Below are 24,273 nucleotides of genomic sequence, written 5' to 3'. Positions count from 1 at the left end.
TTCTGGTGTTTTGTTGCAAGAAAATGTATCACACAAGAAAAATAAAGCGTCAAGGGTGCCGACACAAACTATACACACACACATACACACACACTCCACAAATTAACACCCGGCCAGCTGTGGACCATCAATAAGACGCTGTTGAATTGTAAAAGTTTATTCTTTAATAATAATAAAAAAAATACTAATGACACTAAACTTTATTTGAGTAGCACATTTTATACAAGAAATGCAGCTCAAAGTGCTTTACAGCAAAGAAATCCCATGCACCAAGTGCTTCACATAAAAAGGACAAAGGATTAACATAAAAACGGATAGAAAATACAACAATTTACAAGAGGTGCAGCAGAATCCTACAAGAATCTTTAGAAGACTCTTCCTCTGTCAAGGTGCGGGGTATTGATCATCTCATTAAGCCACTGCCTGACTGTGGGAACCTCCTTTTTCTTCCAGAACTTGTGTTTCTTGGCTGCAATTAAGCTGTAAGAAAGGGCCTTTCTGCATAATGCACACCTTTCATTTTAATAGCCAAGACCTGTAAGCAGACTTTGATGTGCAAAACTGATGAAGTTCCCTTTTTATTTGTCATCTGTGTGAAGCTACTTTTCCTCTCACCGGCATGCTGTCTTTCTCTCTTCAGACTGATGAGCAGGCCATGCTGGAGGACACTCAGGTGGCCCTGATTGACCTGGAGAAAGTCACATTCTACTTCCAGCAGTTTGAAGGCGAGCCGCTGGTGGCCAGTACGTACCTCAGACTTTGAGCTTGACTTTTCACCTGTGGTTTGCTGCTGCTGCTACACTGTGTGAAAACAAGCTTTGTGTGGTGCTCTTCAATATGTCTCCTCTCCTCTGGCAGACATGCCTGTGTCATACCAGGTGGAGGGCACCCGTCAGACCTTGAAGGTTTGCTTCTACCTTGAGAGGTTCTACTTCTCGCAGCTGCCTCACAGGCTGAGAAACGGAGGAGGCGTCAAACTCTACCCAGTGCTCTTCACACAAGGTATAGTGAGCCTGGTGGGGGACTTTAAATCAGCATGTAGCGCAGACATGAAAGCCGCTTTATAGTTGAGCGCAGTGGAAATAGATGTATGTTTACACCGCTTTTATCACTTTATCTTTCACTCTTCGGTCTGATCCCTCTGTAGCGCTGGAGAGTATGGAGGGTTATTACTACAGAGACAATGTGTCAGTGGAGGAGTACCAGGCCCAAATCAATGCAGCTTCATTGGATAAGGTCAAACAGTACTACAAGAGACTGAGGTACGTCACACACAACACATACACAGAGATGTTACTTCATATTCTTTGTCATTTGTTTTTTTTTTTTTAATCTAATATAAATCAAGACAACCTCCCATTCAGTTGGGCTTGACTCTGAAAGCCCAGCAGGGCCTCAAGGTGATTGGCTGAGAGAAACACAGCAGGAATGCTTTATGATTGGTTGCGAACACACACACAGCAGGGGCGGCCGTGATTGGATGAGGGTGCTCAGCATGTCACCGGCGCTGATGTAGTGCTTCTGTACAGCTGCTGCACTCAGTTACCTCACACCCCATTGGTTTGCTGCACACCCGAGACCCTCTGCGATTGGCCAGGCATGGATAATTTAATGAGGTGGAAACAGATAGGAAGAAACGGACACTTCTGGGAGTTGAAAATAAAGGCTCTGCTTTATTTAATCTCCTGAATGTATGAGAGAGTGTCAGACCTGTGCAGCGCGCACTCTGAATATCAATGTGGTTTCATATTAGATGCCACCTTGTGATTTGAGAGACTGAAAGTCACGTTAAAGCAGCTGTGTGTAAAAGGATGCGAGTGTCTGTGAATGCACAAGACACATTAAAAATTCATGCTTTGAAAAATCTTGGAGGCTGTGTAATTAAATGAGATCTGGCTTTTGCAAAATGTATTGGTGTTAGTGCGGATCTGTTAGCAAACGGAGAGCACGGTAGATTCATAGAGCACACTGATCCTCTTGAGGTCTATTAATTGGACACTCTGTTATCACAAATCTGAGTTTGATGCCTGCTCAGTTGCCAGATTACTACAGATACTGTAATATCAAGATTAAACGCTAAAGGCTGATGCCATCTAGAAAGAATCGGCCGTACTCTCAGAGAGCCGTTGGAAGCCCGGCCAGAGCGCCATCCCTCGTGGAAAACCTAGGAGGGCGAGTGGTCGACACGTCGGCTTCGACTAAACATCTGCTGATGATTGTGTGGGTAATTAAATGCAGAGCAGAGCTCACAGCAAAACTTCATCTTGTTATTTAGGGACAATCTGCTTTGGGGGTGGGGGGTGGGGGCGTGATTTACAGCTTGAGCAGTCATGTGTCGCATCAGTGCCGATCCTCCGCGACAAAAACATTAATTTGCCGGGACTGCTTTCCGCGGAGAGCTTTTAATTTGTTCATAGTGTTTAGCTTGATGTGTGAACAGAATTTCAAGCGCTCATTTCTGTGAGTGTCAGATTTCCCAAAGCGCCGTCGTGGATCCCTCATTGTGGCGGGTCATTTCATCTTTTTCGTGCATCGGGCCTCTCCGAACTGTCCTTCTCTCTCTTTGTGTGATGACATTGTCTCCTTGATCTTCTGGGACTCCACAACCTTTTATTAGCGCAGTGTTGGCATTCTGTTGCATCTCTTTCATTTAATTTTATTGAGTCCTTGTTTGCAGACTGCAGTAAGGACTTCATACTCAGTCTCTGAAATGTCATCTAATTAAGAACTGCAGGGAGAGGTAGTATATTATGTGCACAATCGTGTGAGGGTGCCTGCAGCTCCTTTTGACGTGAAATGATCTTGATAAACTTCCGTGATTCAAACCGGAGAAGCACTCAGCCATGTGATTGAGAGCAGCCTGTGTTTGTGTATATGCACGTGTACTGTACAGTTTGACCTGTGCAGAAAGAGCCTAATTGAATTGACAGTAGAGGCTGCGGCAGTAACACGCAGCAGATGTGTGCTGACAGGCTGGTGATGTGGGGAGCATTAAGGGTGCTGGCTGGAGAGGTGGGAAGGTAGTGTGCTTCAAAACTCCAACTGGAGGCCGTTAAAGAGATTCTTCTCAAATACTCCCAACCTGCTGTAGCCCCAAACTGCAGATCAGTCTGGTCTCCATCCAGTCAGCTCCCTGAGTCAGTGTATCTAAGTACATTCACGCAAGTAGTGCAATTTTTGCTCGACTACAGTTGTCGGAAATCTTAATTTTTGCAGATTAAAAGTTTGCAGAACACGTGATGAATTTCAAGTAAGATGCAGTTATAGAATAAACTACCCAAAACCATATCAATTCATTGGTGTTAGCTCGTTCGAACAGTAAAATTCTGCGTACACGTTAATGCATCTGCAGCAGGTGCCATTCCTCTGCATAATCACTGCTTCGTTTTAAGAAGAAGAAATCCTTTATTAGTCACTGACCGGCGCCCGGGGCCGGGGACCAGTTCCTCTGTCGTCACCATTGGTCAGGTGCTGATCTTCTTGCATGTTTTTAGTGGGGGTATTTACCCCAGGTGAGCACAGGGAGAACATGCAAACTCCACACAGAAAGGCCCTTTTTCCTCGAGCAGGAGGAGGCATGGTGGAGGACACGCCACCAGCGCCCACAATGGGAATCGAACCGGGACATTCTAGCTGTGAGGCGACAGTGTTGCCACCATACCACCGTACCATAAGTACATTTTGCTGATAATATTTACACACTTTTACTGAAGTAACATCATCACTGCATGCCTCAGGGGCATTACTTTCACCACTGATAGCTGATTGTGGGTTATCTCGGGCTGCAGCTAACTATTATTTTCATTATAGATGAATCCGTCTGTTATTGTCTCAATTAATTGTTTTCTCTATAAATTGCCAGAAAATTGTCATTTCAGAAGCCAGATCTTTGAAAATATATTAGAATAGTTGCTGATAGGCCTGTCACCATTGTTACCTAATCGCCTGATCCCTGATTAGTTGAGCGGGCCGTGACCGTTTTGCATAATCATTACAGTCGCTTCCATTCATCTGTATAACAACAGCTGGAATGTCGTCACTGTTGCTGTGTCGTTTTCCACCGTTTGAGGTTTGATTGGTGCTCTTTTAATGCCGCCATCTCATTATACCCCCTTCTTCTGCGATGGTTTGATGGCACCTGAGTGGAGAATTAAAGCCATCCATCAGCTGGTTGAGGCAAATAAACTGTCTACCCGAGCACACCTGACAACTGAAATGTCATGAGTCATTCATGTGCACGTGGAATAATACAGTGAGCACTACCCACCCTCATTATTTCCTTGTATTGATCGCAGTAAAGTAAATCTTCCCTGCCGGTTTACAACAGTCACTGAATACAGTGTCTCTCTGTGTGTAATATTACCAGTAGTTTTCTCTCGCCATGTGTCTTTCGGCTGACCACAGACCAGCCTGTGATGTCACTCTTCTCTCCATTGCTGCGTTCCAACCTCAGGCACCTCGTTATCCTTGGAGCTCGTCCACGGCAGTGTTGGGTTAAACCCACACTGTGGGCCGGAGCCAGAGGCTGACTGACAGACAGAAACAGCACACGCAATACTGAACTAAATGAACTGCAGGGTCGAGATACTTCAGGGTTTCCATGTCTTCAACAACCTCTGCAAACACTTTCCTGTTACACCTCAGATCCACGTATGCATTGAGGAGCCTTGAGATATGGTTGTGTAGGAGCTGAGAGTGATTTTGTTATCTATCAACATTGCATGTGGAGAAATAAAATTGATGAGGATGAAAATTTAGCATTTGCTTTGCCGGCACTTATGCACCACTGCGCTTCTTTTAAAATGTTACATTTTACCTGATTTTATGCATTCCTTGCACTCTGTTTTTAACTTCATTTCATCACTACAATTCCGTGGCTTTTATTTTCCATCTTGTGCCATGCAGTCTGTGGTGTGTATTCTTAAACCCCCCACCGCACCACATCCGGGTGGTTCATGCCGGGGCAGCTTCAGGCTGTGCCCGACACAGATAATACCCACAGCGAGGTTAAACCCGTGGGAAGAAGTTCTGGGGTAGGCTGAAATAGGCTTATTTCAGTTAATCAAGCCCAGTGCTGAATCCGTGTCCGTCGGGAAGCTTGGAGGCTCTGTTGTGTCTGTTTGCTTCAGAGGCGGCGATTGGTAGAGTTTGCAAGAGGCAAAATACTGAGTTCTAACCTATTAAATCTCAAATTGCTGACTGCTGCTGTAGTAAAGCAGTAAGGAGAGTGTGGAGACCTTTGATGCATCTATCTTCATCCTGAATTTTATCTAATTTTTACCATTGTTATCGAGCGCGTTTTATTCTCCATCGTATTTTACATTCATTTTTCTAGCCCTGTTTTTATGTTCATTATCTTTTTTTATGACCAACACCAAGATACAGTATGCAAACTCAGAGTCATTCAAGTTGTCATAAAAAACATAAACTCACAGGCCAAATTGCAAGCACATGGCGAGTGCCATGGGAGACAGAGGGGTCCGGAGCCAGAGCACGCACTCACGTTTTCAAGCGTTCATAAACCATCTCAGCTGACATGTGCATTTAGACAGGAATCATGCATCATGCACAAGCAGGAAGACATTTCTGAGCTTAATCGAGGGAATAAAGTAATTGTGTCTCATTTTTCTGTCACAAATTGTGAGATATGCATACGAATGCGTACAATTGTCTCCCCTCTAGCGGGAAGAAGCAACATCTGAAAAAGGGAGGAAATAAAATGCTCCAAACAGCAAAAAATCATTTCCTTGAGGACACAGTCAGAATGGAAGAGGGGAAATTGAAAGGGGAATATAGATCGCCAGAGCAGGTTGGGAAGATGGAGGGGATTTCAGCGGTGGGATGGGGATGATGGGTCGAGTATGCAAAGGGGGGGGTGGTTAGCTGAAGAGGGCAGAGTGGAGAGGGGAGAAGCAGAGCAGAGTCTGCAGATGTTTTATTCAAAGGGAGAGATTATTGCAGGCTCGTGGTCTCATCTCATTTTGCTCATTGACGGGAAGTTTCAAGAGGGAATCAGGTTTTCCTCTTACATGCTCCCTCGCTATTGATTTAAGGAGCATAGCGTGCGCAGCGTTGTGAAAGAATAAAGGACAAAGTCCAGCATGTACCGCATGTTACCTGCAGATGAGCCCTATGTGCATCATGCCCATACGGCATGCTGTTGAAGGCGTTAACAGTAACCCGTGAGTGCAAGAAGGCATGTTAAAATCAATATCTTCTGGCACAGACAGGAAGCTGCTCTGCTAGCATCAGGCTTTTCTCCCTAATCGAAAAGCATTTGGCAAGAGTGAAGAACTGTTTGGCACTGTATCACAAGGCAGTTGTGAAATTTCCACAGCTCATGGTCCCTTTGATAAAGCTGCTTGATTTATTTGGATATTAAAATTCTACACAGTCTGACAAATGGTGTATAATGATGGCATGGTGGCTGAAAGATAAGCAATAAACCTGGATGTATGGCACTGTCCAGCGAATGGTATGTATTATGATTACTACAGACTCTGGTATTTCACGCTTTGTGGGTTAAACACTCATCAGTCATCACCACACAGCACAGCTTCTAGGTCATTTCTGCTCGCAGTGTTTGCTCTCCCATCAGCTATGGGGGATAATCACACCACTGCAGTGCAGTTTGTCTTGATTAGGCAAAAATGCTCGGTGCTTAGTGCAGGTCAGGGTGTCAGTTTCAACACAGTAGCGAGCTACCTCTCTCCATCCTTTTATCTCTGTTGCCCTGCGGCTGGAGCAGGGATCGATCCTCTCGCTCTTGTTCAGACGTGACCTAGTGTTTAGAGTGTGAATATGCACAACATGATGGCTGAACAGGTAATGACCGCTAACTCAGGTTATTCTTTGTTAGTCGTCCATACTTGGATATACACATGCATTAACTGTTCGCATCCTCACAAACATGCAACTACAACCATAAGTAAAAGCCTCCCTGAAGGCTAGCTTTGAGTAAATCATGTTGTTTGTTCTCCAGGGACACTGCAACAATATATGCTCAACAAGAGACGGGAGAGAGTGTGACATGACTTAAAGTCGTTCCGCACACAAACATGAATCCCACCACTGTCCCCAACATCAAAACAGTGCCACAAATCTGTGGCTCTAACAGCATCGACGCTTTATGTGATTGATGATATATATCTTCCTTCATGGGGCAAGGCTACGCAGTGATGATTAATATGGCTACTGCAGCAAGTTCCCACATCTTCCATCTGATATGCGTTAGTATTGTCACGCAGCAGTGTAGCAAGTTTGCTGAAAGTGGGATTTCGCGCATGGCTGCACCTGTAACCTGAGAAGTCATTTTATTTTTTCTCACAGGAAGAAAAATACTTCTTATTTGAGCAATCATAACTGATTATGGATATTATCCTAGCTTCAGCGGGGAGGCAATGGGAACTTGGTCATTGATTTGCTCTAAACAGAAACAGAGTTTTCCTTCTCTCTGCGTTCATCCAGTTTAGGGAGTGATGAAAGTGCTTTGCACCGACACTGAGAGTCCCAGCTCATCAGAGCGCAGAGGAAGGTGGTGGGGATTCATTCTGCTCCAGCTAGTGTGCACTGAACCCATGTTTATAAAAGGCCTGGTAAGGCCGAGCATCAAAAACCTGGTTCTGTTTAGCATTTCTCTTCGATTCAGTCATTGAGCGGCCGCAACGATGACAGTTCTGCACTTGGTGATGCCTGATATTGTAAAGAAAAACCTTGAGTCACCTTTACAAGGAGCCAGTAATACTTTGCATCTAACGTACTTTCTTGCAGCATCTGAGCCGTAAATCTAAACCAGTTGCTATTTTTGTATTTTGTATTATATAAATATGCAGTAACGGCACAGGTGTCTTCAATGACAATGATTTAATGATGATATGTCTTCAGCTGGCTCTAACACTAAGACTCCATTAACACTGATCTCCTTTTTGGTGTCAAGGGTCAGACAGTTGTTTCTTGATCTTGACTGACACTAATGACTTTGATTTAAAGGTACTCAACATACGTGTGAAATAATGCATTTTCAGAGTTTTTATTATGCCTTAAATCTTTAGTTTTTATTATCAAACTCTAAAAATAGGCATGCCATTGCTTTCTAGATATAAATTTTTCCTGCTGGCATGTGCTTCCACATGAGACTGTGGTTGACATATAGCTGCTCATAAATATTTGTAAATAGGAAGGAGGCGTGGGGTAAGGATGTGACCTCTAACACACTTCACACACACACTGTCTCGCTGGTGTCAGTGCAGAAACATCACCGTGTGGCATGTGAGGGCCCCTGGAAGCCCTCATTAGCCGCGAGGCAGCCCTGCCGCACACTGCAGGGGTTTGTGGGGGATTTAATAACGGTGAGTGTCATTCATCATGGTGGTGTGAGTGATTTACATGGACCAGCATGCACCTCTGCAGGGTCACATACGCACAGTATAAAGTCATAAATCCTCGACACTTGTGTCCTCAAGAGTGAACGGCTGTGAAACCGAATCCACAAAAGACGCTCATTTGAGACGTTTTTTCTCCTGTCTCTCAAGGTATTTCGGGGATCATTTTTGTTGCTTTTGTACTTTTTAAATGGAGGATGTCACGCTAATGTGCCCATTCCCACGCCGCTCCCGTGAAAACATCTGTGCCTCAAATCCTTCTTCTTCGACGCTGCAGCTGACTACGAACGCCCCCGTGCTGTAAAGGGCCTCGAGTGTCCTATTGTCATGAAGGAAGCAGAAACAAAGAGAATTAAGTATTCTCAGCGGCCCAATAAAATAAAATAAAACCAGCTACACGCAGAGCAGGTCATCTCTGGCCCGCAGCCAAATCCTCCATTAGAGTCTCATGTAAAAACCTATTGGCAGAGAGTGTGTGTGTGTGTGTGTGTGTGTGTGTGTGTGTATGTGTATGTGTATGTGTGTGTGGTCGTTTGCAGTTTAGTTATTGCAAAAAGAGCCACAAGCAGGCAGCACTGATGGTTTTCTTGACTTCAAATATGAAGAGGGAAATGCTCATAACAGAAGAAACAGAATAACACGCAGTTTGTGTAACCTTTCTTTTCAGTACACACTGGCTGACAGACAGTGGGCTGGAGGTTTGATGGGTGTAAAATCCCCCTTAAAAACTTGAGAATTAACCTTAGACGCTGTCATGATGTTGCAGAAGAAGAAAAATGATAACAACCTTTTGTGAAAACCTGCGGGTCCATGCCTTGTCATTAAATTGGAGCAGCTGGAGTCCAGGGCCTTATACCTGAGAATCAATAGACACCCAGTGGGTTTCGACCTTATACATAAGGAATATGTAACATCTACTCAGCCAGTGTTGTATTTGCACGCTGTGTGTGGGCTTGAAATTTCATTTTTCATCCATAATAAATGTTTTTAAGGTGCTCGGTTTCCAAACCTCCATAGTCTGACTCGTATTATTTTGTCGTTAGAGACCTCCAGGAAAGTCGGCCCTGCTCCTCAAGCTGTGGCTGGTGGTATTTTTAGAACTGTTACAGCAAAAGGATGAGATAATCAGTGGGTGTTATGACCTTGCTTCTGTAGAAGAGGTGTGCAAGGGCAAGGCGAGGTCTATTTCGTCTGCAGCAGATAAACAAATGTGTGCAGATGACGCAGAGCTGGCCAGTTGTACAGAAGACAGACTCTGTTATGGACCCTTGAGATAAAAGTGTGAGCAGCCGACCGATAGGGCAGAGGGACAAGGGTGAGTGGACTCAGTTGAGGGGGAGATAACGGGCCGTACCTGCAGTAAGAGCCAGAGTACAAACTATTTCAGCTTGAGGTTTTGATTTCCATCGAACTTCCTTTTGTGTTCTGTAGCGTTTTATCGCTTCACTGAATCTCAGCTCTCTCTTTGTTTGACCTGTTCAAAGAATGATGTTTTGTTTGGAAAGCTCCATCCTTCATTTACCGTGGCCGCTTCTTTTTCCACGGCAACACTCAGACAAGTATGTACACACGTACAGACGCGATGTGGATGCCAGGTGAATCAGATCGGCTTCAAACAATCAGCCCAACTAAACGCCGGCCTGTTACCCCTCACACAAATTCGCCGTTGCGCGCTCGTTACGAGAGGAATTGAAGAGGTGTGTATTCCGCGCTGGGGTGCGTGAGCATCTTTTGAATGATAAGGCCATCTTGAACCAATTACATGGGCTGTTAGCTCCATCTGAACCCTTAGCAAACTCTGCTCGCGGTCATTTAGTCGAGCACGCCACAAGGTTAAAGGATAATTTGCCGGGTAGGGATTAAATACTTGGAAACCTTCCTGCAAGTGAGGATATGAAACAGACAGGTTACTCATCCGTACAGAATAAATGTGTGTTACACCGTAGATTTATATGTGAATGAACTAAAGTGAATGGGAAACAAGCATTTGGGGCCTAAATGGATGGAGGAAGTGTACTTTGGAGGCACAAAGACCTTGTCAGGTGCACTCTTATACTGTATGCATTGGTTGCCTCAGTTGGTGCAGCCATGTTTCCTACAGTGTGACTTTGGTGAAGTATATAGTTAGTGTGTGTGTGTGTGTGTGTGTGTGTGTGTGTGTGTGTGTGTGTGTGTGTGTGTGTGTGTGTGTGTGTGTGTGTGTGTGTGTGTTCCCTGTGACTTTTCATTTCAGCTTTGGCTGCTTTATAATCACTATAAAATCTTGAATAAGGGATGTGGTAACGCGGCTCTGATGAATTAATTTCATTAATATTATGTCAGGCAGAAATACCACAGTCATAATGAATGCCTCCTTGGCCTGATTTTAATCACTTAATAGCAGAGTGAATGCAGATGAATGAGCCCTGCTTCACTGATTCTTGTAAACAGTCTCCCTCCCTCAAAGTCTGACGCTGCTGCATCTCTTAAAACGAGCTAGTTGTGATTTCAGAAGTGTGTACTGTACAGATGACCATGTGATGTACATCATTACTGCTTCTGGCCAGAAGTAATGGAGCGTGTGATTTTATTACAAGGGGTTTAATATGATGTAGTGTACCTATTTTTAGCACACCGCTGGATTACTGAGATTTGATGGAGTCACAGACTGCTGAGTTTGCACCAGTGGCACTCCACCTCAGATGGGCTCATTGCGGCATACATCCTCTGTGTCGGCGTAAGGACACCAGTCCAGTGCTGCCTCCAGCGTGCAAAAAAGGGAAATGACACCAATTCCACTGTACTCCATGAATGAATCAGGCAATGGCATTTGGAGTGATGCCCAGGACAAGAGATGCTTAGTCTGTGTTTCTGCTGAGCTGTGCCCAAGTTACTTTCATGATTGATAGTCAGATGGTGGAGCTCCATAATGAGCAGGTGGCCTACTTTTCCCAGAAAGGCAGCCAGCGCTCCTGATGACCTAACGGTGCAGGGAAAAGAATGCCACAGTGTGTTTTTCAAGCAATGGAGCCTCTAAATAGAAAACAACTTGTGTATGATTGTTAAATAAAGTCTACTGCAGTAAGTTACAGCTTAGCAGGTCTGTCCTCCACTGCAGTGCAAACATCCAGTTCGATTCACTCCACATGTGAACTCTTGTTTCTCCTCCAGGGCTTTCTGCCTGGATCAGTCCAACATGCCTCCCAGCTCTGCACCCAAAGCTGCCCTCATAGATAAGGTAAGGACGACCCCGCACCGCCTCACTCAGCCTGCATTTGTGGCATCATGGAAAAACTGATGAACAGGATTAGATGTTAACGCTGCACAGTGGAAGTGTTCGCATGTGTAACATGTTGGAATTTCCAGAATGGCGAAGTCAACAGATGAGGAAAATCAAGCAGAGAGGAGCTGCAGCACATACCTGTTTAGCACATGGCATCGACTGCCTCCATGTGAAAATGTTGTAAAACTATAAAATATTCCCCAAATCAAACCTGGAATGACTTAATATCACCTGTAGTTACTGTGAGGAAGCTGACTTGAAGATATTTCCCAGTTTTTTTTATCATAAATCTGCGACCTCTGCACTGCTAGCACAACGCAAATCAACCTGACAAAGGACCACAAGCACCTCACAATCCGCAGATCGGCTGTTTTTATGCACTACTTTGCTGATACACGGAGTGATTTCCTTTCTCCCTCCTCGTCAGATCCTGCGCTAACCCCTCTCGTTCTGTTTCTGCCCAGCTGATGCGTCCCCTTAACGCCCTGGAGGAGCTGTATCGTCTGATGGAGAGTTTTATCAGCTGTCGCCGCACTGCTGCCTGTCAGTACACCGCCTGCGGGGCTTCTGGAGTGGGGCTGCTCACCGTGGCCTCTGAGCTCTGCTCTCGCCTGGGAGCCACACACATTGTCATGTGCAACAGCGGCGTTCATCGGTGAGTGTGTGTGCACTTCGCATGGCTTCCAGCACCGTATGATCCGCCTCCGGTTCAATTATACCTTCCTGCTTACCGTTTGCGTTCTTTTGACAGCTCTCTTGCAGTTTCCCTTTCTCTTTCATCCCTCCTGCATTAACACTCCTCTCACCTTTGCCATTTTCTACCACACCGGTGCCGTGCACCTTCTTTTATCCTCTGCCTGCCTCTCAATTTCATGAGAACCCTGTGCTCCTCACTGCAGGGATGTTCTATTAATATGCATTTCTCTGCATTAATTACCAGCAGGATATTCTAGTTAATAGGCCCCATTGTTTCTCAGAGCAGATTAGGGACTTTTAAGCAGGCATAGCACTTTACACAGGAAGGAGACAGGTCAATTACTTCCATTCTCATTGAATTCTATATATGGCTGCCTAATTCACCTGCTGCTGAGGGCACCATTCATCAACACATGAGGACAGAAATATCCTGATCGTTTGTCACCACTGATCCCCAGCTCCGTCTTCCATCTCTCATCTCTTACTCTGCTCTTTCCCTCCACCCGCCCACCCATCTCTCCTCTGATACCCTCTTTCTTTACCCCATGACAGTTCCCATATCTTCTCGTCTCAGTCACATGCACAGGCTCACACGCGCGCCCGTGTTCGTGCGCTCGCCGGATGTGACTGATGGCTTGATAAAGTGCCGCGGATGGAGCCGCCTGGTTGCCTGAGCTCTAATAGAAAGTTCCTGTCTGTGCAATGACTGCCACTACTTTATTAAGCCACAGGCTGCGTGCGCATGTGTGTGCGCGTCTGTGCAATTATACACACAAGCCACAACTCACCCAAACAGGCAGGCTAAGTGTACCGTGACACAGCAGGTGACAAGGCCTGCCATATTTAGGATTATTTGTGAACCGGCTTTCTCTTTAAACACAGTTTTGCCCTCCAAAGCTGCAAACTGATGGGCGCACTGGATTCACAGGAGAGTGAGTCACTTCACCTGATGCAAGTTATTAATTTTGACACTCAAGTTTTTTTATGCATAACCCCATTGCTGTTGACAGAATGCAGATTATATACGAATAAACCAATTTCACTGATTTCGCTGCGTAATTTCAAACATTCAAATGTTTTTAAAAAGCTGTATTGCTCATGTAAATGGTGAGCACACAAACTAAATCTGGCATAATTGAAAAACCTATGAAACCAAGCCAGTAGATTAGTAATGTGGAAATTGCATTATCAGTGTGGCAGCCTTCTCAGGCACTATTGATTGGATTAGTTGACTTGATGGATGAGTTTTAATAACAGTGAAAGCGTGATATTTTGGGGGCATCAGCAGTTTGCAATAAGCTCCTCTCCTCTCCAGATTTTTTTTTCCTGTCCATCACCCCCACAAAAACCATTAGAGAGGCAAAAGGAGAGTTCACTGTCTGACAGCAGAACAAAAATTATAGCATCTCAAGCACAAAGCTTAACACACATCCACAATGCATCTTTCCCTTTTTTCAAATCATTATAGTCACATTCTGAGCAGTTATTTCTCAGCTATAAACACTTGGCCTGTGCGCACTTTTTCTGCGTCATCTCTCCCCTTCTTTTTGTTTGTCGCTCTCTTGCTTCTTCTCATCTATCAGTGCGGACTTGGCTCTGGAGGAGTGTAAATGGGATATGGGCTGGAACAACATGAAACAGATGGGTATAAATCACCTCATACTATCTCACCAGCCCTAATGAAAAGGGAGACCGTGCAGCCTCACACGCACACGCACAGATTTTGTGCAGTTCCTTCATCCTGCTCCAGCTGAAGAGATATTTAAAGATCCTCTGTGGGTGACTTTTTTTCCCCCCTCCTCCTTTATCGGTGTGGGAAGCTCAAAATGGGTGCTTAAAATATTCCGGGGTGGCCGCTTTTGCAGTTCTCTGCTGGGATATCTTTTGGCACATACTGGAGATGATTGTTGAGTTCATTACTTTTATCGCATCATGTTACGCCGTGTCATAAAGTTATGCAACTGGAACTCGAGGGGACTGTTAAACCTTGATCTGATTGACTTAAAGTAATGGCTTCTGGCAGCAATGAATCCCTCAACGCACACCTTTTTTTTTTAAAAGTTTGGTTCTCAGTCGGTGTGAAACCTACCATGAGAGAACCAAACGGCTCTGATATCTTAGCCGCCCCTCGGCGGTGTTACTCAGTGAAACCGAGCCTGGCAGTGTTGGAGCTCTGGACAGTTCAATTTGCTGTGAACAGGCCCTGGATCGATACACTAGTACAGCTTGTTATCATAGAAAGGTCACCAACAGGCTTGATAGCTGTCACTGGCTCTCTAAGGAATCATCCACATGCTGCCGTCGTCCTGCGTGTGTGTCTATGTATGTGCCTGGGAGCAGAGTAACTAATGAATCACAGACTCACGTCAACACTCATTTTACAGACATCACACCCTCATGGCAGTGAGAGCACAGCGCCTCTGCCACAGGAGACGCGCTGACTTGTCCTTGGACCCCGCTCTCTCGGCATCGTCCCCCGTGACGAGAAATCCGGGAAGTCTCCACAAGTGCTGAAAGTCCGAGACGGTGCTTGATCCTCTCGTTTTTTCTGCCCGGCCTAAAAGCAAAGATCCAGAGAGTTTGTTATTCTCCTGATGCCCCGCGTTCGCTTGCCGTGAGCGACATTTCATCTGCGAGTGAAATGATTCATTAGCGAGGAGGTGAAGCCGGAGGAATGTGACGGCAATGACAAGGTGTCAAGAGGAGCGAAATGCGCGCAGGGAGAGTCGATGTAGTCGGGCTGAGCTCTGCCAGAGATTCATCATGTCTGGATGAAGCCCAGAGTTTTGAGTTTGGCATGCTTTTGTTTTCTGTTGATGTTTGCTTCGCTCTCACATCTTGTTTTCAGTCTCCATCTGCCGCAAAAAATACTTTTATTGCCAAGGAAGCATGTTGATGCTTTCATTGTATCAAATACGGACCGCGATGTGTTTTGCATAACCGAAACTGCATCAACGGGAGCAATATTCTGCATCGTGATTTGCTCATAACAAAATTCAGCATCACCCATTCCCTTAGTGAGAATCTGATGAATATGCAGATGGTGAGCGCACGTTCGAGCTTGACCTTATGTGTTTCCTCTCTGACCAACAGCTGCACCCTGAGTGTGACACTGGAGCAGGCCATCCTGCTGGCCCGAAACCACGGCCTGCCCCCTCGCTGCATCATGCAGGCCACTGATGTCATGAGGAAACAGGTATGTGTGTAGTCACTGCTTCCAGTTATCGCTGCTACAGTCTCTTGTCGCTGCCGTCCCTGCACGCAGTGGCACTTTCTGACTCCGAGTGAGTTTACGCTTCAATTTCTGCATCCAGAATCATTAGATAAACTGAACGCTTCCTTGAGTCAAACTAGGCTGCCAAAGCAGCATTAGCAGTGGATTTAACAGTGCCAACAGAGGGGCAGTTGTGTCCCTTTCGCATGGTCAGTGATTTCAGACAACATCGCTTCACTAAAAATGCAATTTTTAAAGGCAGCCAAGAGTAAGTGCATTTTTTGGTTTGCTGCCGTCCACAAGCAAAAATCATTAGCTCCGCTCCTGTCTATATTATAATTTCTTCCTTCCCGTTTCACCCTGTCTGATTTCAATCTTATCAGAAAGGCATTCACTGCAAGCAGAGTATGAATCTGACTGAATGAGGAAAAAAAAAACAAAAAAGGTAATGAGAAACTGAACAGATTGGCTGAGAGTCTGGAGTTTGTATGCTTGTCGTCTATTTGGGGTCAAAGGAAGGAATTGCCGTTCCTTTTCTCAGTGCGTACGCATTTTCACCGCCAACAAAAGGCTGCAGCCATGACCAGATTTTGGCCCATATCTCAGACTCTCATTAGGAGTTCTGTGAGTGGTGGTTAAATCGCTGTTTGCAGTGAGAGGAGAGGTTAGTGGAGAGGCTGACATCCTGCGGGAGGGAAAGTCATTTAATTTCTACACTCAGAGAGCTGGGCTGCCAGCCAGGAGGATGCAACTCTGTACATTGTGTGACCTTGAGTACAACTTTATGTGGCTGGGGGAAAAAATCCATCTTGTGCAGGGTGTGGTTTGAGATATTTGTCGAGGTGCAGGTGTGGAAATGTGCCGCTTCGGTTCATTTATCTCGTTTGCTTGGTGGAAGAGAACTTTTTTTTTTATTCTTTCATTCTTCTACGTCTGTCATTGGACGTTTTCTGTTTTGCGTCATCATTGACCTGGACTTCACTGAGAAGAGATGGTTCAGTCCAGATAGAGCGTCTGTGTCTGACTCCGTGTGTGTCCTTGCTCTCAGACATCAGCTGATGAATCTGATGAATATGAATATCACACAGGGTTTGGATACGCCTCTTCTTCTTCGCTGAGTAGTCATATTTACTCACAAAAAGGTTATCTGAGCCGCATCCGACCCCAGCAGGACCCATCCATCAAGCAAAGACAGCATCATTCACAGTGAGAATCCATGAGGCATTTGGGCAGAACGGGTCCGATCACAGCTTGATTTGTAAACTTCTGCATAGCGAGTTCCAATATACTGACTCTATAGGAAAGAATGTAAACTAACTCAAGAAAATCACCCTTTTGGACTTTATTTTTCCTGTTTCAGCACATCGAAGGAACGAGTTCTAACTGTTTTCATAAATGTGAAACATGTATTTCAACTCGCAAATCCAATCCACAGGAAACTTGTTACAGCTCATCAAGACTGGAGTGAACAAGAGTAACGTGGTGAATAAAAATGTCCTCCCTGATATTTATTTCATGCTCTCATTGATGATTCAATCATTAAGGCCTCAGCAGAATAGCACTGTTTGGTTTCAGCTGCAGGTGCATCATTTGTGGAAGAATCAGCCAACAAATGTGAAAATGTGTGAAAAATGAAAACAGTTATACAAAATATATGTCGCATTTTGAATGCACGAGTGATTCGATGTTCATTAGATGCAAGTACAGAAGGACTGCGTTGCATTTTGCATTTAGATCAAAACAACACTGTGTCTTAGTGTAGACTGTCTTATTACTTACTTTTAAGCCAGATCTTAGGTATTTAAATGAAGTCACTGTCGACTCTGACTCTTCTGATCCTCCCCGGGTGCCGTGTCCTTTAGGGACATTAGGGGGCATCTCTGTCTGGAGGTGTCAGAATGGATGGCCGTGATAGGCATCGAATAATTGCTGATGCTATCCTGCTTTCCCGGGGCAGACAGTCAGATGGCAAACAGCGGAGTTGTAACCGAGAGGTCAGCTAATGCACTTTCGGCTCGGCCGCCCGCTCTCTATCCGAAGAGGTCATCAGCGTCTGCTCTTTGAGTAATGATTCGATTGTGTGTTTTTGCTCGCGCGTGTGCATCACAGACGGCGTATTTGTGTGTGCAGGTGTTCTTGTCTCTAAATTGAGAGGCTGAGTAGCCCCCTGCCCCCCTCCAGTCGTGTATCTGCCGACTCTGCGCGCAGCCAGCAAACTACAGCCACATTAGCAAAGAGCAGACATGTTCCTGACTGGGTATAATCAAACTGCAGCACACGCATACAGGAGCCATTCATCTTCCAAATGCCTTACTGCTTACTTTTATTTCCTTACAGAGACTGTTCTGCACGCGCTCTTTTGCAAACATAGTTGAAAGAAGACAGATACTAAAGATAGACAAGACAGCAGCATTTGTTTAGATTTTAGGCTCTTAACATGCTTCATATAAAATCTACCTTACAACCCACAATATTTATAGGAGCTGTTCAGACTAGGATTTATTCCTTTTCTCTCACAGGTGACCGTCAGTCATTCATGACAGGAAGCAATCTCACTTGGGGGGAGCTCATGTCATTAAACAAAAACCATCACAAGAGATGTATTCAGGCCAAGATGGCATCCAGTCCTGTCTCGTCTCCGGGCCCAGCGGACTTTTAAAACATGCGCTCCTTGTATTTCTGAGTTTTGTTGAGGCTCTTCTCCCCATGCTGTTATTCTTAGCTTCTATTTAAAGCTGCTGCATTTCAGACTGGTCCATGATGTAATGAATTGTTGATGTGTGTTTGTCTTTTAGGGGGCAAGAGTTCAGAACTCGGCCAAAAATCTGGGAGTGAGGGATCGCACGCCGTCATCAGTCCCAAGGTAACACTGCCGTCACATCCCACTCACGTGTGGCAACATCAGCATCGTAAATTAGAGGATCTGAGCGAGCTTTACATACCATAGCTCATTAACTATAGGACACATACTCACATAAGAATAGTCTTTTGAATGATTATCCCCCCCGGCAGCCATTTGTTTCCATTAATTTCACTTCGGCATTAAAATCAACTGGAAGAGAGAGAGAGAAAGACATGCCTCAGTTAGCATTAAGTCACCTTTATTTTAGTTAAAAGTTATGTTGTCACATCATGATTGGAAGCAGGTTTGAATGTTTTTAATTTTCTTCTCTGTTGGTGCTTTCAAGGACTCTCTAATTAGAAATTTTAAGGATCTGCAATCAAAGCAGAAAGCTAATACGTCTTTATGGCTGTAGGTGGACAATCGGTGATTGGGCTGGTTCTTCAATGGATATGTTTAATTTTCAGAGGTCAAGGGACTGAAGCTAGAAAGGACAGGAAAGAAGCAGTAGGACATACAGTAGGAATGCGCCTAGTTTTTCTCATCGGGTTTAACAAATCCCGCTACGTACAGTTGTTTGTTTTGATTCTTGAATCCTCTGAGCTTACTTGAACGCACCATGAAGGACTTTTGAACACAGCCTCTGCTCTCAGTTACTCTACCGTGACCCAAAAATGAAAAATATGTTAATAAATCAGGTGGCCTAAGTATAAGTTTAAAACCCTCTTGTATACTTTTGCAAATGATCAGCAGTATGAACACATGCCTTTACAGTTTAATGTCCATCTCTGTGTAGTGAGTATATTCCAGCTTTCTCCAAAGAGCATGTATTTGTGCTGTACTGTATGTGCTTTTTGTGCATCGCTGGGGCCAAATGGTTCCATTAGAGGGGAGCTCCCTGCACTGAGCTGCCCTGAGACGAGGACAAGGACTGCCTGAGCCATTTGGCTGTGACATATAGGCCTTGTGTGACAGGCAGCCCTTTTGAACCTTTTAGTGAAATTGACAAATACAATTAAGTAGCGGGATGATTAGTGTTGAGACATTGTGGTCGGAGAGCAAAATTGCTGCACTCTCTGTAGGTTTATGTCATAATTGTAGCAGTGTGAGTGACTGCCGCTGAGTATGTAAGTGTGCCTTGTGGATGGTGAGACACGCTGGTCGTCCACTGATCTGTGGAGGACAGGGACGGTAACATTTTAGTTCACCCCGCAGCCATGTGACGTGGAGACCAAAAGATGTGAATGGTGCCATCGATTATTTAGAACTGCAGGACAGCAGGGCTCTGTTGGGACGCGAGAGCTGATATTGGAGAAAATTATACCGAGATTAGAAAAACACAGATCATCTATTAATAACACAAAATAAATTGTCAAAGTAGTTTGACCGTGAGAAGTGCATCAGTAGGATTCGAGTATTATGGACTTCATGATGTTATAGTTAAAAAAAAGGAATGCAGACAAGCAGTACACAGTGTTCCTCATTCACTTGCAAATGCAAACAGCTGTAACGATTGCATAATTCATAGTCATATCTTGAAGATGTTACCAAGCTGTAGCATATACAGTTATTTTTAACCAACAACACTGGTGAAGGTAAAGACTAATCTCTGAAGTCATTTTCTGCTAGAACATAGTTCATGTCGTTTGACTGGGTGTGTACAGCTCAGGATAATTATTTTTCCAGCGCTGACAGTCTCCCTCCTGAGACTGCAGCTAAATCTCTGCTTATGTTTCCTTTGCACCAAACAGGGAAGTGACATTTCTCAGCAGATCACGTGCAGATCATTGCTTCGTGCTCACTGCGCCGTATACTAGAGAGTAATAAAAGGCCATTTTGTGTGTTTCTCTGAACAGGTTGTACAAGCTGTGCCAGCCTCCACCCCCGGATGGTGACCCATAATGCATAGCATCCAGGACGATGCTGAAGAAGAAGCTTGAGGAGCTTAAAGCCCTCCCTCCGCCCATGAAGGATCAACCTAATTAAAGACAGTTATTGCGTCCATTTTTATATGTCCAGAGTAGCTGCCTTAAGTGTAAATAGAATTTAAAAAACGTAAATAGTATTTTTAATACTTTATATTTTTCACTGTTGTACTTTATACATATTTTGATTTTTTTTTTTTCCATATAATGCATCTGACAAGACATCAATTAAGAATGAGAAAGGATTCATGCCCTGAGAGTGCAGTTAAATTAGCCCAATGAAATGGAATGAATCCCATCAGTTCACTGTCTGCATATTACAGCCTGAAAATCATGTTTGTTTTCATGAGGGACATTTGCATTTCATGTTACTAGTTTCATTTGCATATGAAATAAGCAAGATAATGTTGATTAAAATGATACTGGGTGAGATTTGGCTTTTTATTGTGTTCCAATTAGCCAATAATTTGCCTGCTTGTCTTCAGCTCTGACCTCTACGCTTCATCGGACTCTCAGTATTGGATAACCACATGAATGTGTGTTTTTGTAACGCTCCTCTTGGTGTTTATTCGCTTGTAAATGTACATATGTAGCGTGCAAATGTGCTAAAAGATGCTCTTGTGCCCCATTGCCTGTTACATGCATGCATATTAAAGTGTTCAGTGGTTTATCAGTATTAACACACAGTAGGTTTTTGGAAGTAGAGCTATGAGATGTATTCTGTTATTTTATATTGACAGTACTCAGGATTAAAGTGTCTCGCCGTCTTTATTGGATGTATCATTGTAGATGGATGTCTAGCTCACTACTATGCAAACAAACAAGTGGTAATAAACTGCATCAATAAGCTCCAGAAGTGTTTCTTAAAAATTTTATTTGTCTGTTTCATCCAGGTGAAAAACGGTTGATTTTGGCTGCAGATTTACTTGGACTAAAATGCTGTCATGTCAACGCTTAGATAGAGGCTTGACAATGATTTTACACCAATTCACCCACTTCATTCGATGTTATAAAATCAATCATTAATTTTGTGTCGTACTTATGAAGGGAAATGCCATTTGTAACGTTTTTACTGCTTCATGTGCGCTAAAATTCTTTTTAAAAGACTTGTTAAACTTTAAACTGTGCTTACAGTAATTAAGAGGACACTGCACCTGCGTTAGTCGCCGTCAGCGCACGTGCTGTGGCGCAGTTTGTTCGCGCGGACGTTTCGCTCCACGTGCAGGTGGACGCATTACGCGCCGAACGCAGCCCGGCGGATAAATGGGAGTGGCGCTGGCACCGCGAGCACTGCTCCCAGCCAGTGAGCGAAAGATTTGTAGTCTGTGTCACAGAGCTGCCGCGCCATTGGTTTCTACGGGGAAGCTGCCGCCACAGAGTCAGCGAGGCGACAAACTGGGGATGGTCCCGGGCTGAGTCCTCCACAATGAGCCGGGCTGAGAGCCGCCTGCTCCGCACTTGACGCAACCCGTCTGAACTTGACGCGGCTCCAAACCCGCTGTGGTGACATTTTTTGAAATATATTTTTGCACATTTGAATGGGAGAGACGCCTCTGGAAGGACGAATGACACCGGCTCACCTCATGATTTCATCCCGCTGAAAAAGCTCCGGCGAGGCACAACAGTTTCCTTCATGGCGTCTCTACAACAGTCAAGAATTCAGTCGTATCTGGAGAAGAATAAAATCGGACCCCTGTTCGAGGTGAGTGCGCCAAATACAACTCTGAAGTTCTTGGCTGCCAATTTAAAGGAGCGTTGCTTTGCGCCACGCCGCGTTAGTCCGCTTTCATATGTAGTTGCGCTAAATGATGAGCGCACGACCTGCAATGTGAGCTGTCACACTGGAGTAATTGAGGAACTGGATTATTATTCCCTAAACCTCTCTCACACACACGCACTGACGTTAAAGCAGCCGACGGGTGTCATTGAAAACCATTTATTTTGGGGCACTTTGGTGTCTGGTTACCTTCCTCAATCGTCCCACTGAGAAACTGTAGCGCAGAGTCGCATAGAGGAGTATTGGCTGCTGGCTGCTTCCATGCTTAGCCTCTCCATCAGCGGTTTGCACTTCAGGAGATGATGCTGCACCAGCTGCCGCCTCCTGACTCGACATTGTCACAGTTTGTTGAAGTTAGGGCCACTCAGTTGTGATTCATATCGCGCAGCGGGGTCGGCTTTGCTGTGCGTTCACATCCTCACAGACTACCCGCCTCTGTGCGTGTGCGTGTCAGACAGGGGATCTGTTGTACTCTCTGTGTGGCATCTAAGCAACCCAGGGGAGGGCATGACTTCATCCCTTTGTTTGCTGTTGGATTTCTCTCCCAGAGCAGGATTGCACAGGTGTGAGGCATCATCAGAGCAGCGACAGAGAGACGGACAAAACTGTCCATCTCAGCTGGCTTTGCAGCAGATCCGTGAGTCTGTCAGTGAAACAAGACTGACAGCCCTGCGAGCTGGGTATGCAGCAGGATGTGCACCGTGTTTATGGCAGCGCAATGCTCACATGCACACGATTTGTTTTGCAAAAGTGCTGAGCTTTCAGTTCTGTGGCCCTCACACGCGAACACGGGCTGCATGTTAAGCAGATGTGAGAGCGGCAGAGGCTCGTTTCAGCACCGTGGACAGAGACTCCTGCGTGCAAAAGCATCCAACCGGCGAAGAAGACAGGAAATCTAACCGTGAGGCCACAGCAGTCAGCGAGGCTCAACTGCACAATGATAGTCCTCTGTGTACTCTCTCTGTTTGTTTTTCCTCCCTCCACCTCCCTCCTCCACCTGTCTCCTCCTCTGTTCTCTGCCGCTCCTCTGTGTTTCTCCTTTTTTCTTTCTTGCCTCCGTGCACATTTAAATTGCCTCCTTTATGTGACAATTGGAGATGATTAAAGCAAAGTGCTTTGTGCGACTCAGAGGTGGTGCTGATGAAAAACCCCTTTGTTTTGAAGATCAGTGAGTTCTTCTAGTAAAGATTTAACCGGCTGTGCACTGCATCCTGAAGTGTGCCCTTAAAAACACAGAGTTTTGATTCTGACTAACGAGGATCATCGCTGAGTTATTTAGACTGTGGTGGTGTAACGTCAGGCTGCATGGGGAGGTGTAGCTTTTCAGGGGAAACTGCCAGGTTTATAGACAGCGAGAAAGAGGTGTAGCAAGAGCCGAATCTGAAAACTCTCCTGGGTCTGCCTCTCTCCTCATGAGGAAATGATGTAGCTGCTACCTCGGTGTTGCACTTGGAAAAACCCTTGTTGTCCCAAAGAAAGCCCGCCCATGTGCATTGAGCTGTGAAGAAAGAATCCAGAGGAGAGGCCCAAATTCAGCCCGTAATTTTCTTTTTGATCAAATGTAGAGAATTGGTGCCGCAGAAGTAATAATACAGCTGTTCTGCTACGCTGCTTAAACCAAAAAGGAGCCCGCACAAAGTTTGATTGCCATTCAAACAGGAGTGCAATCCTCCAGTGGAAAATGTGCCTGTTTAAAAGACACAGAAGGACTTCCAGATCCAAAAGCACAGCGTAGAAATATAAGCAGCTTTCTGTTACCTGTCGTTACGAAGTGTATCACAGTGCAAAACGCTGCAACTTTGTCAGAATGTGATCGTCTGAAGTCACGTATTGTGAAGCCTTTTGAGGGATACTCAGGATCCAAAACGAATGATTACACTAATTAAGGAATAATAGTAACTAGACTGCATGTGTTAGAGGAACACCACACTGAGAGTTTTGAGAATAAATGATGGTTTCCACAGAAAGAGCTTGAAGGGCACTCAGAGAGCGCAGACCTCTGCCAAGGCCGATAGTCCACTCCTCTATGATGTGCAAGTCTGCATGTCCTCCACTATACGCACTATGTCAGCACGTCTGTCCAAAACGGTTTGAATCATGTCAAAATATGGTTGCGCCGAGCTCGTCATTTGCTGTGTACTTCTAAATTATTGCTCGTCCTCGTGATTTTTCTTTC

General features: G+C 45.0%; 2 protein-coding genes across 5 annotated transcripts in view; both read left to right on the top strand.

Annotated features, from left to right (window-relative positions):
* The window catches only part of prex2 (phosphatidylinositol-3,4,5-trisphosphate-dependent Rac exchange factor 2), an 85,017-nt gene extending 63,845 nt beyond the window's left edge, over nucleotides 1-21,172 (top strand). The window contains exons 34-41 of the mRNA XM_070986205.1: nucleotides 641-743; nucleotides 859-1,002; nucleotides 1,148-1,262; nucleotides 11,532-11,598; nucleotides 12,108-12,298; nucleotides 15,433-15,535; nucleotides 18,349-18,416; nucleotides 20,252-21,172. Coding sequence (XP_070842306.1) covers nucleotides 641-743; nucleotides 859-1,002; nucleotides 1,148-1,262; nucleotides 11,532-11,598; nucleotides 12,108-12,298; nucleotides 15,433-15,535; nucleotides 18,349-18,416; nucleotides 20,252-20,297 — 837 coding nt within the window. The 3' untranslated portion in view covers nucleotides 20,298-21,172. The remainder of the gene's footprint in view (nucleotides 1-640; nucleotides 744-858; nucleotides 1,003-1,147; nucleotides 1,263-11,531; nucleotides 11,599-12,107; nucleotides 12,299-15,432; nucleotides 15,536-18,348; nucleotides 18,417-20,251) is intronic.
* A 461-nt stretch (nucleotides 21,173-21,633) lies between these two features.
* The window catches only part of c18h8orf34 (chromosome 18 C8orf34 homolog), a 54,647-nt gene continuing 52,007 nt past the window's right edge, over nucleotides 21,634-24,273 (top strand). The window contains exon 1 of one of the 4 annotated variants that reach the window (XM_070986067.1): nucleotides 21,634-22,022. In XM_070986067.1, the coding sequence (XP_070842168.1) occupies nucleotides 21,954-22,022 (69 nt within the window). In that variant the 5' untranslated portion in view covers nucleotides 21,634-21,953. The remainder of the gene's footprint in view (nucleotides 22,023-24,273) is intronic. The other 3 variants (XM_070986066.1, XM_070986069.1, XM_070986068.1) reach the window with 3 other exon arrangements.

The sequence above is a fragment of the Chaetodon trifascialis genome, chromosome 18 (genome assembly GCF_039877785.1).
Source record: "Chaetodon trifascialis isolate fChaTrf1 chromosome 18, fChaTrf1.hap1, whole genome shotgun sequence".
In the NCBI taxonomy this organism is placed as follows: Eukaryota; Metazoa; Chordata; class Actinopteri; order Chaetodontiformes; family Chaetodontidae; genus Chaetodon; species Chaetodon trifascialis.
This window is presented reverse-complemented; position numbering and strand designations above follow the sequence as displayed.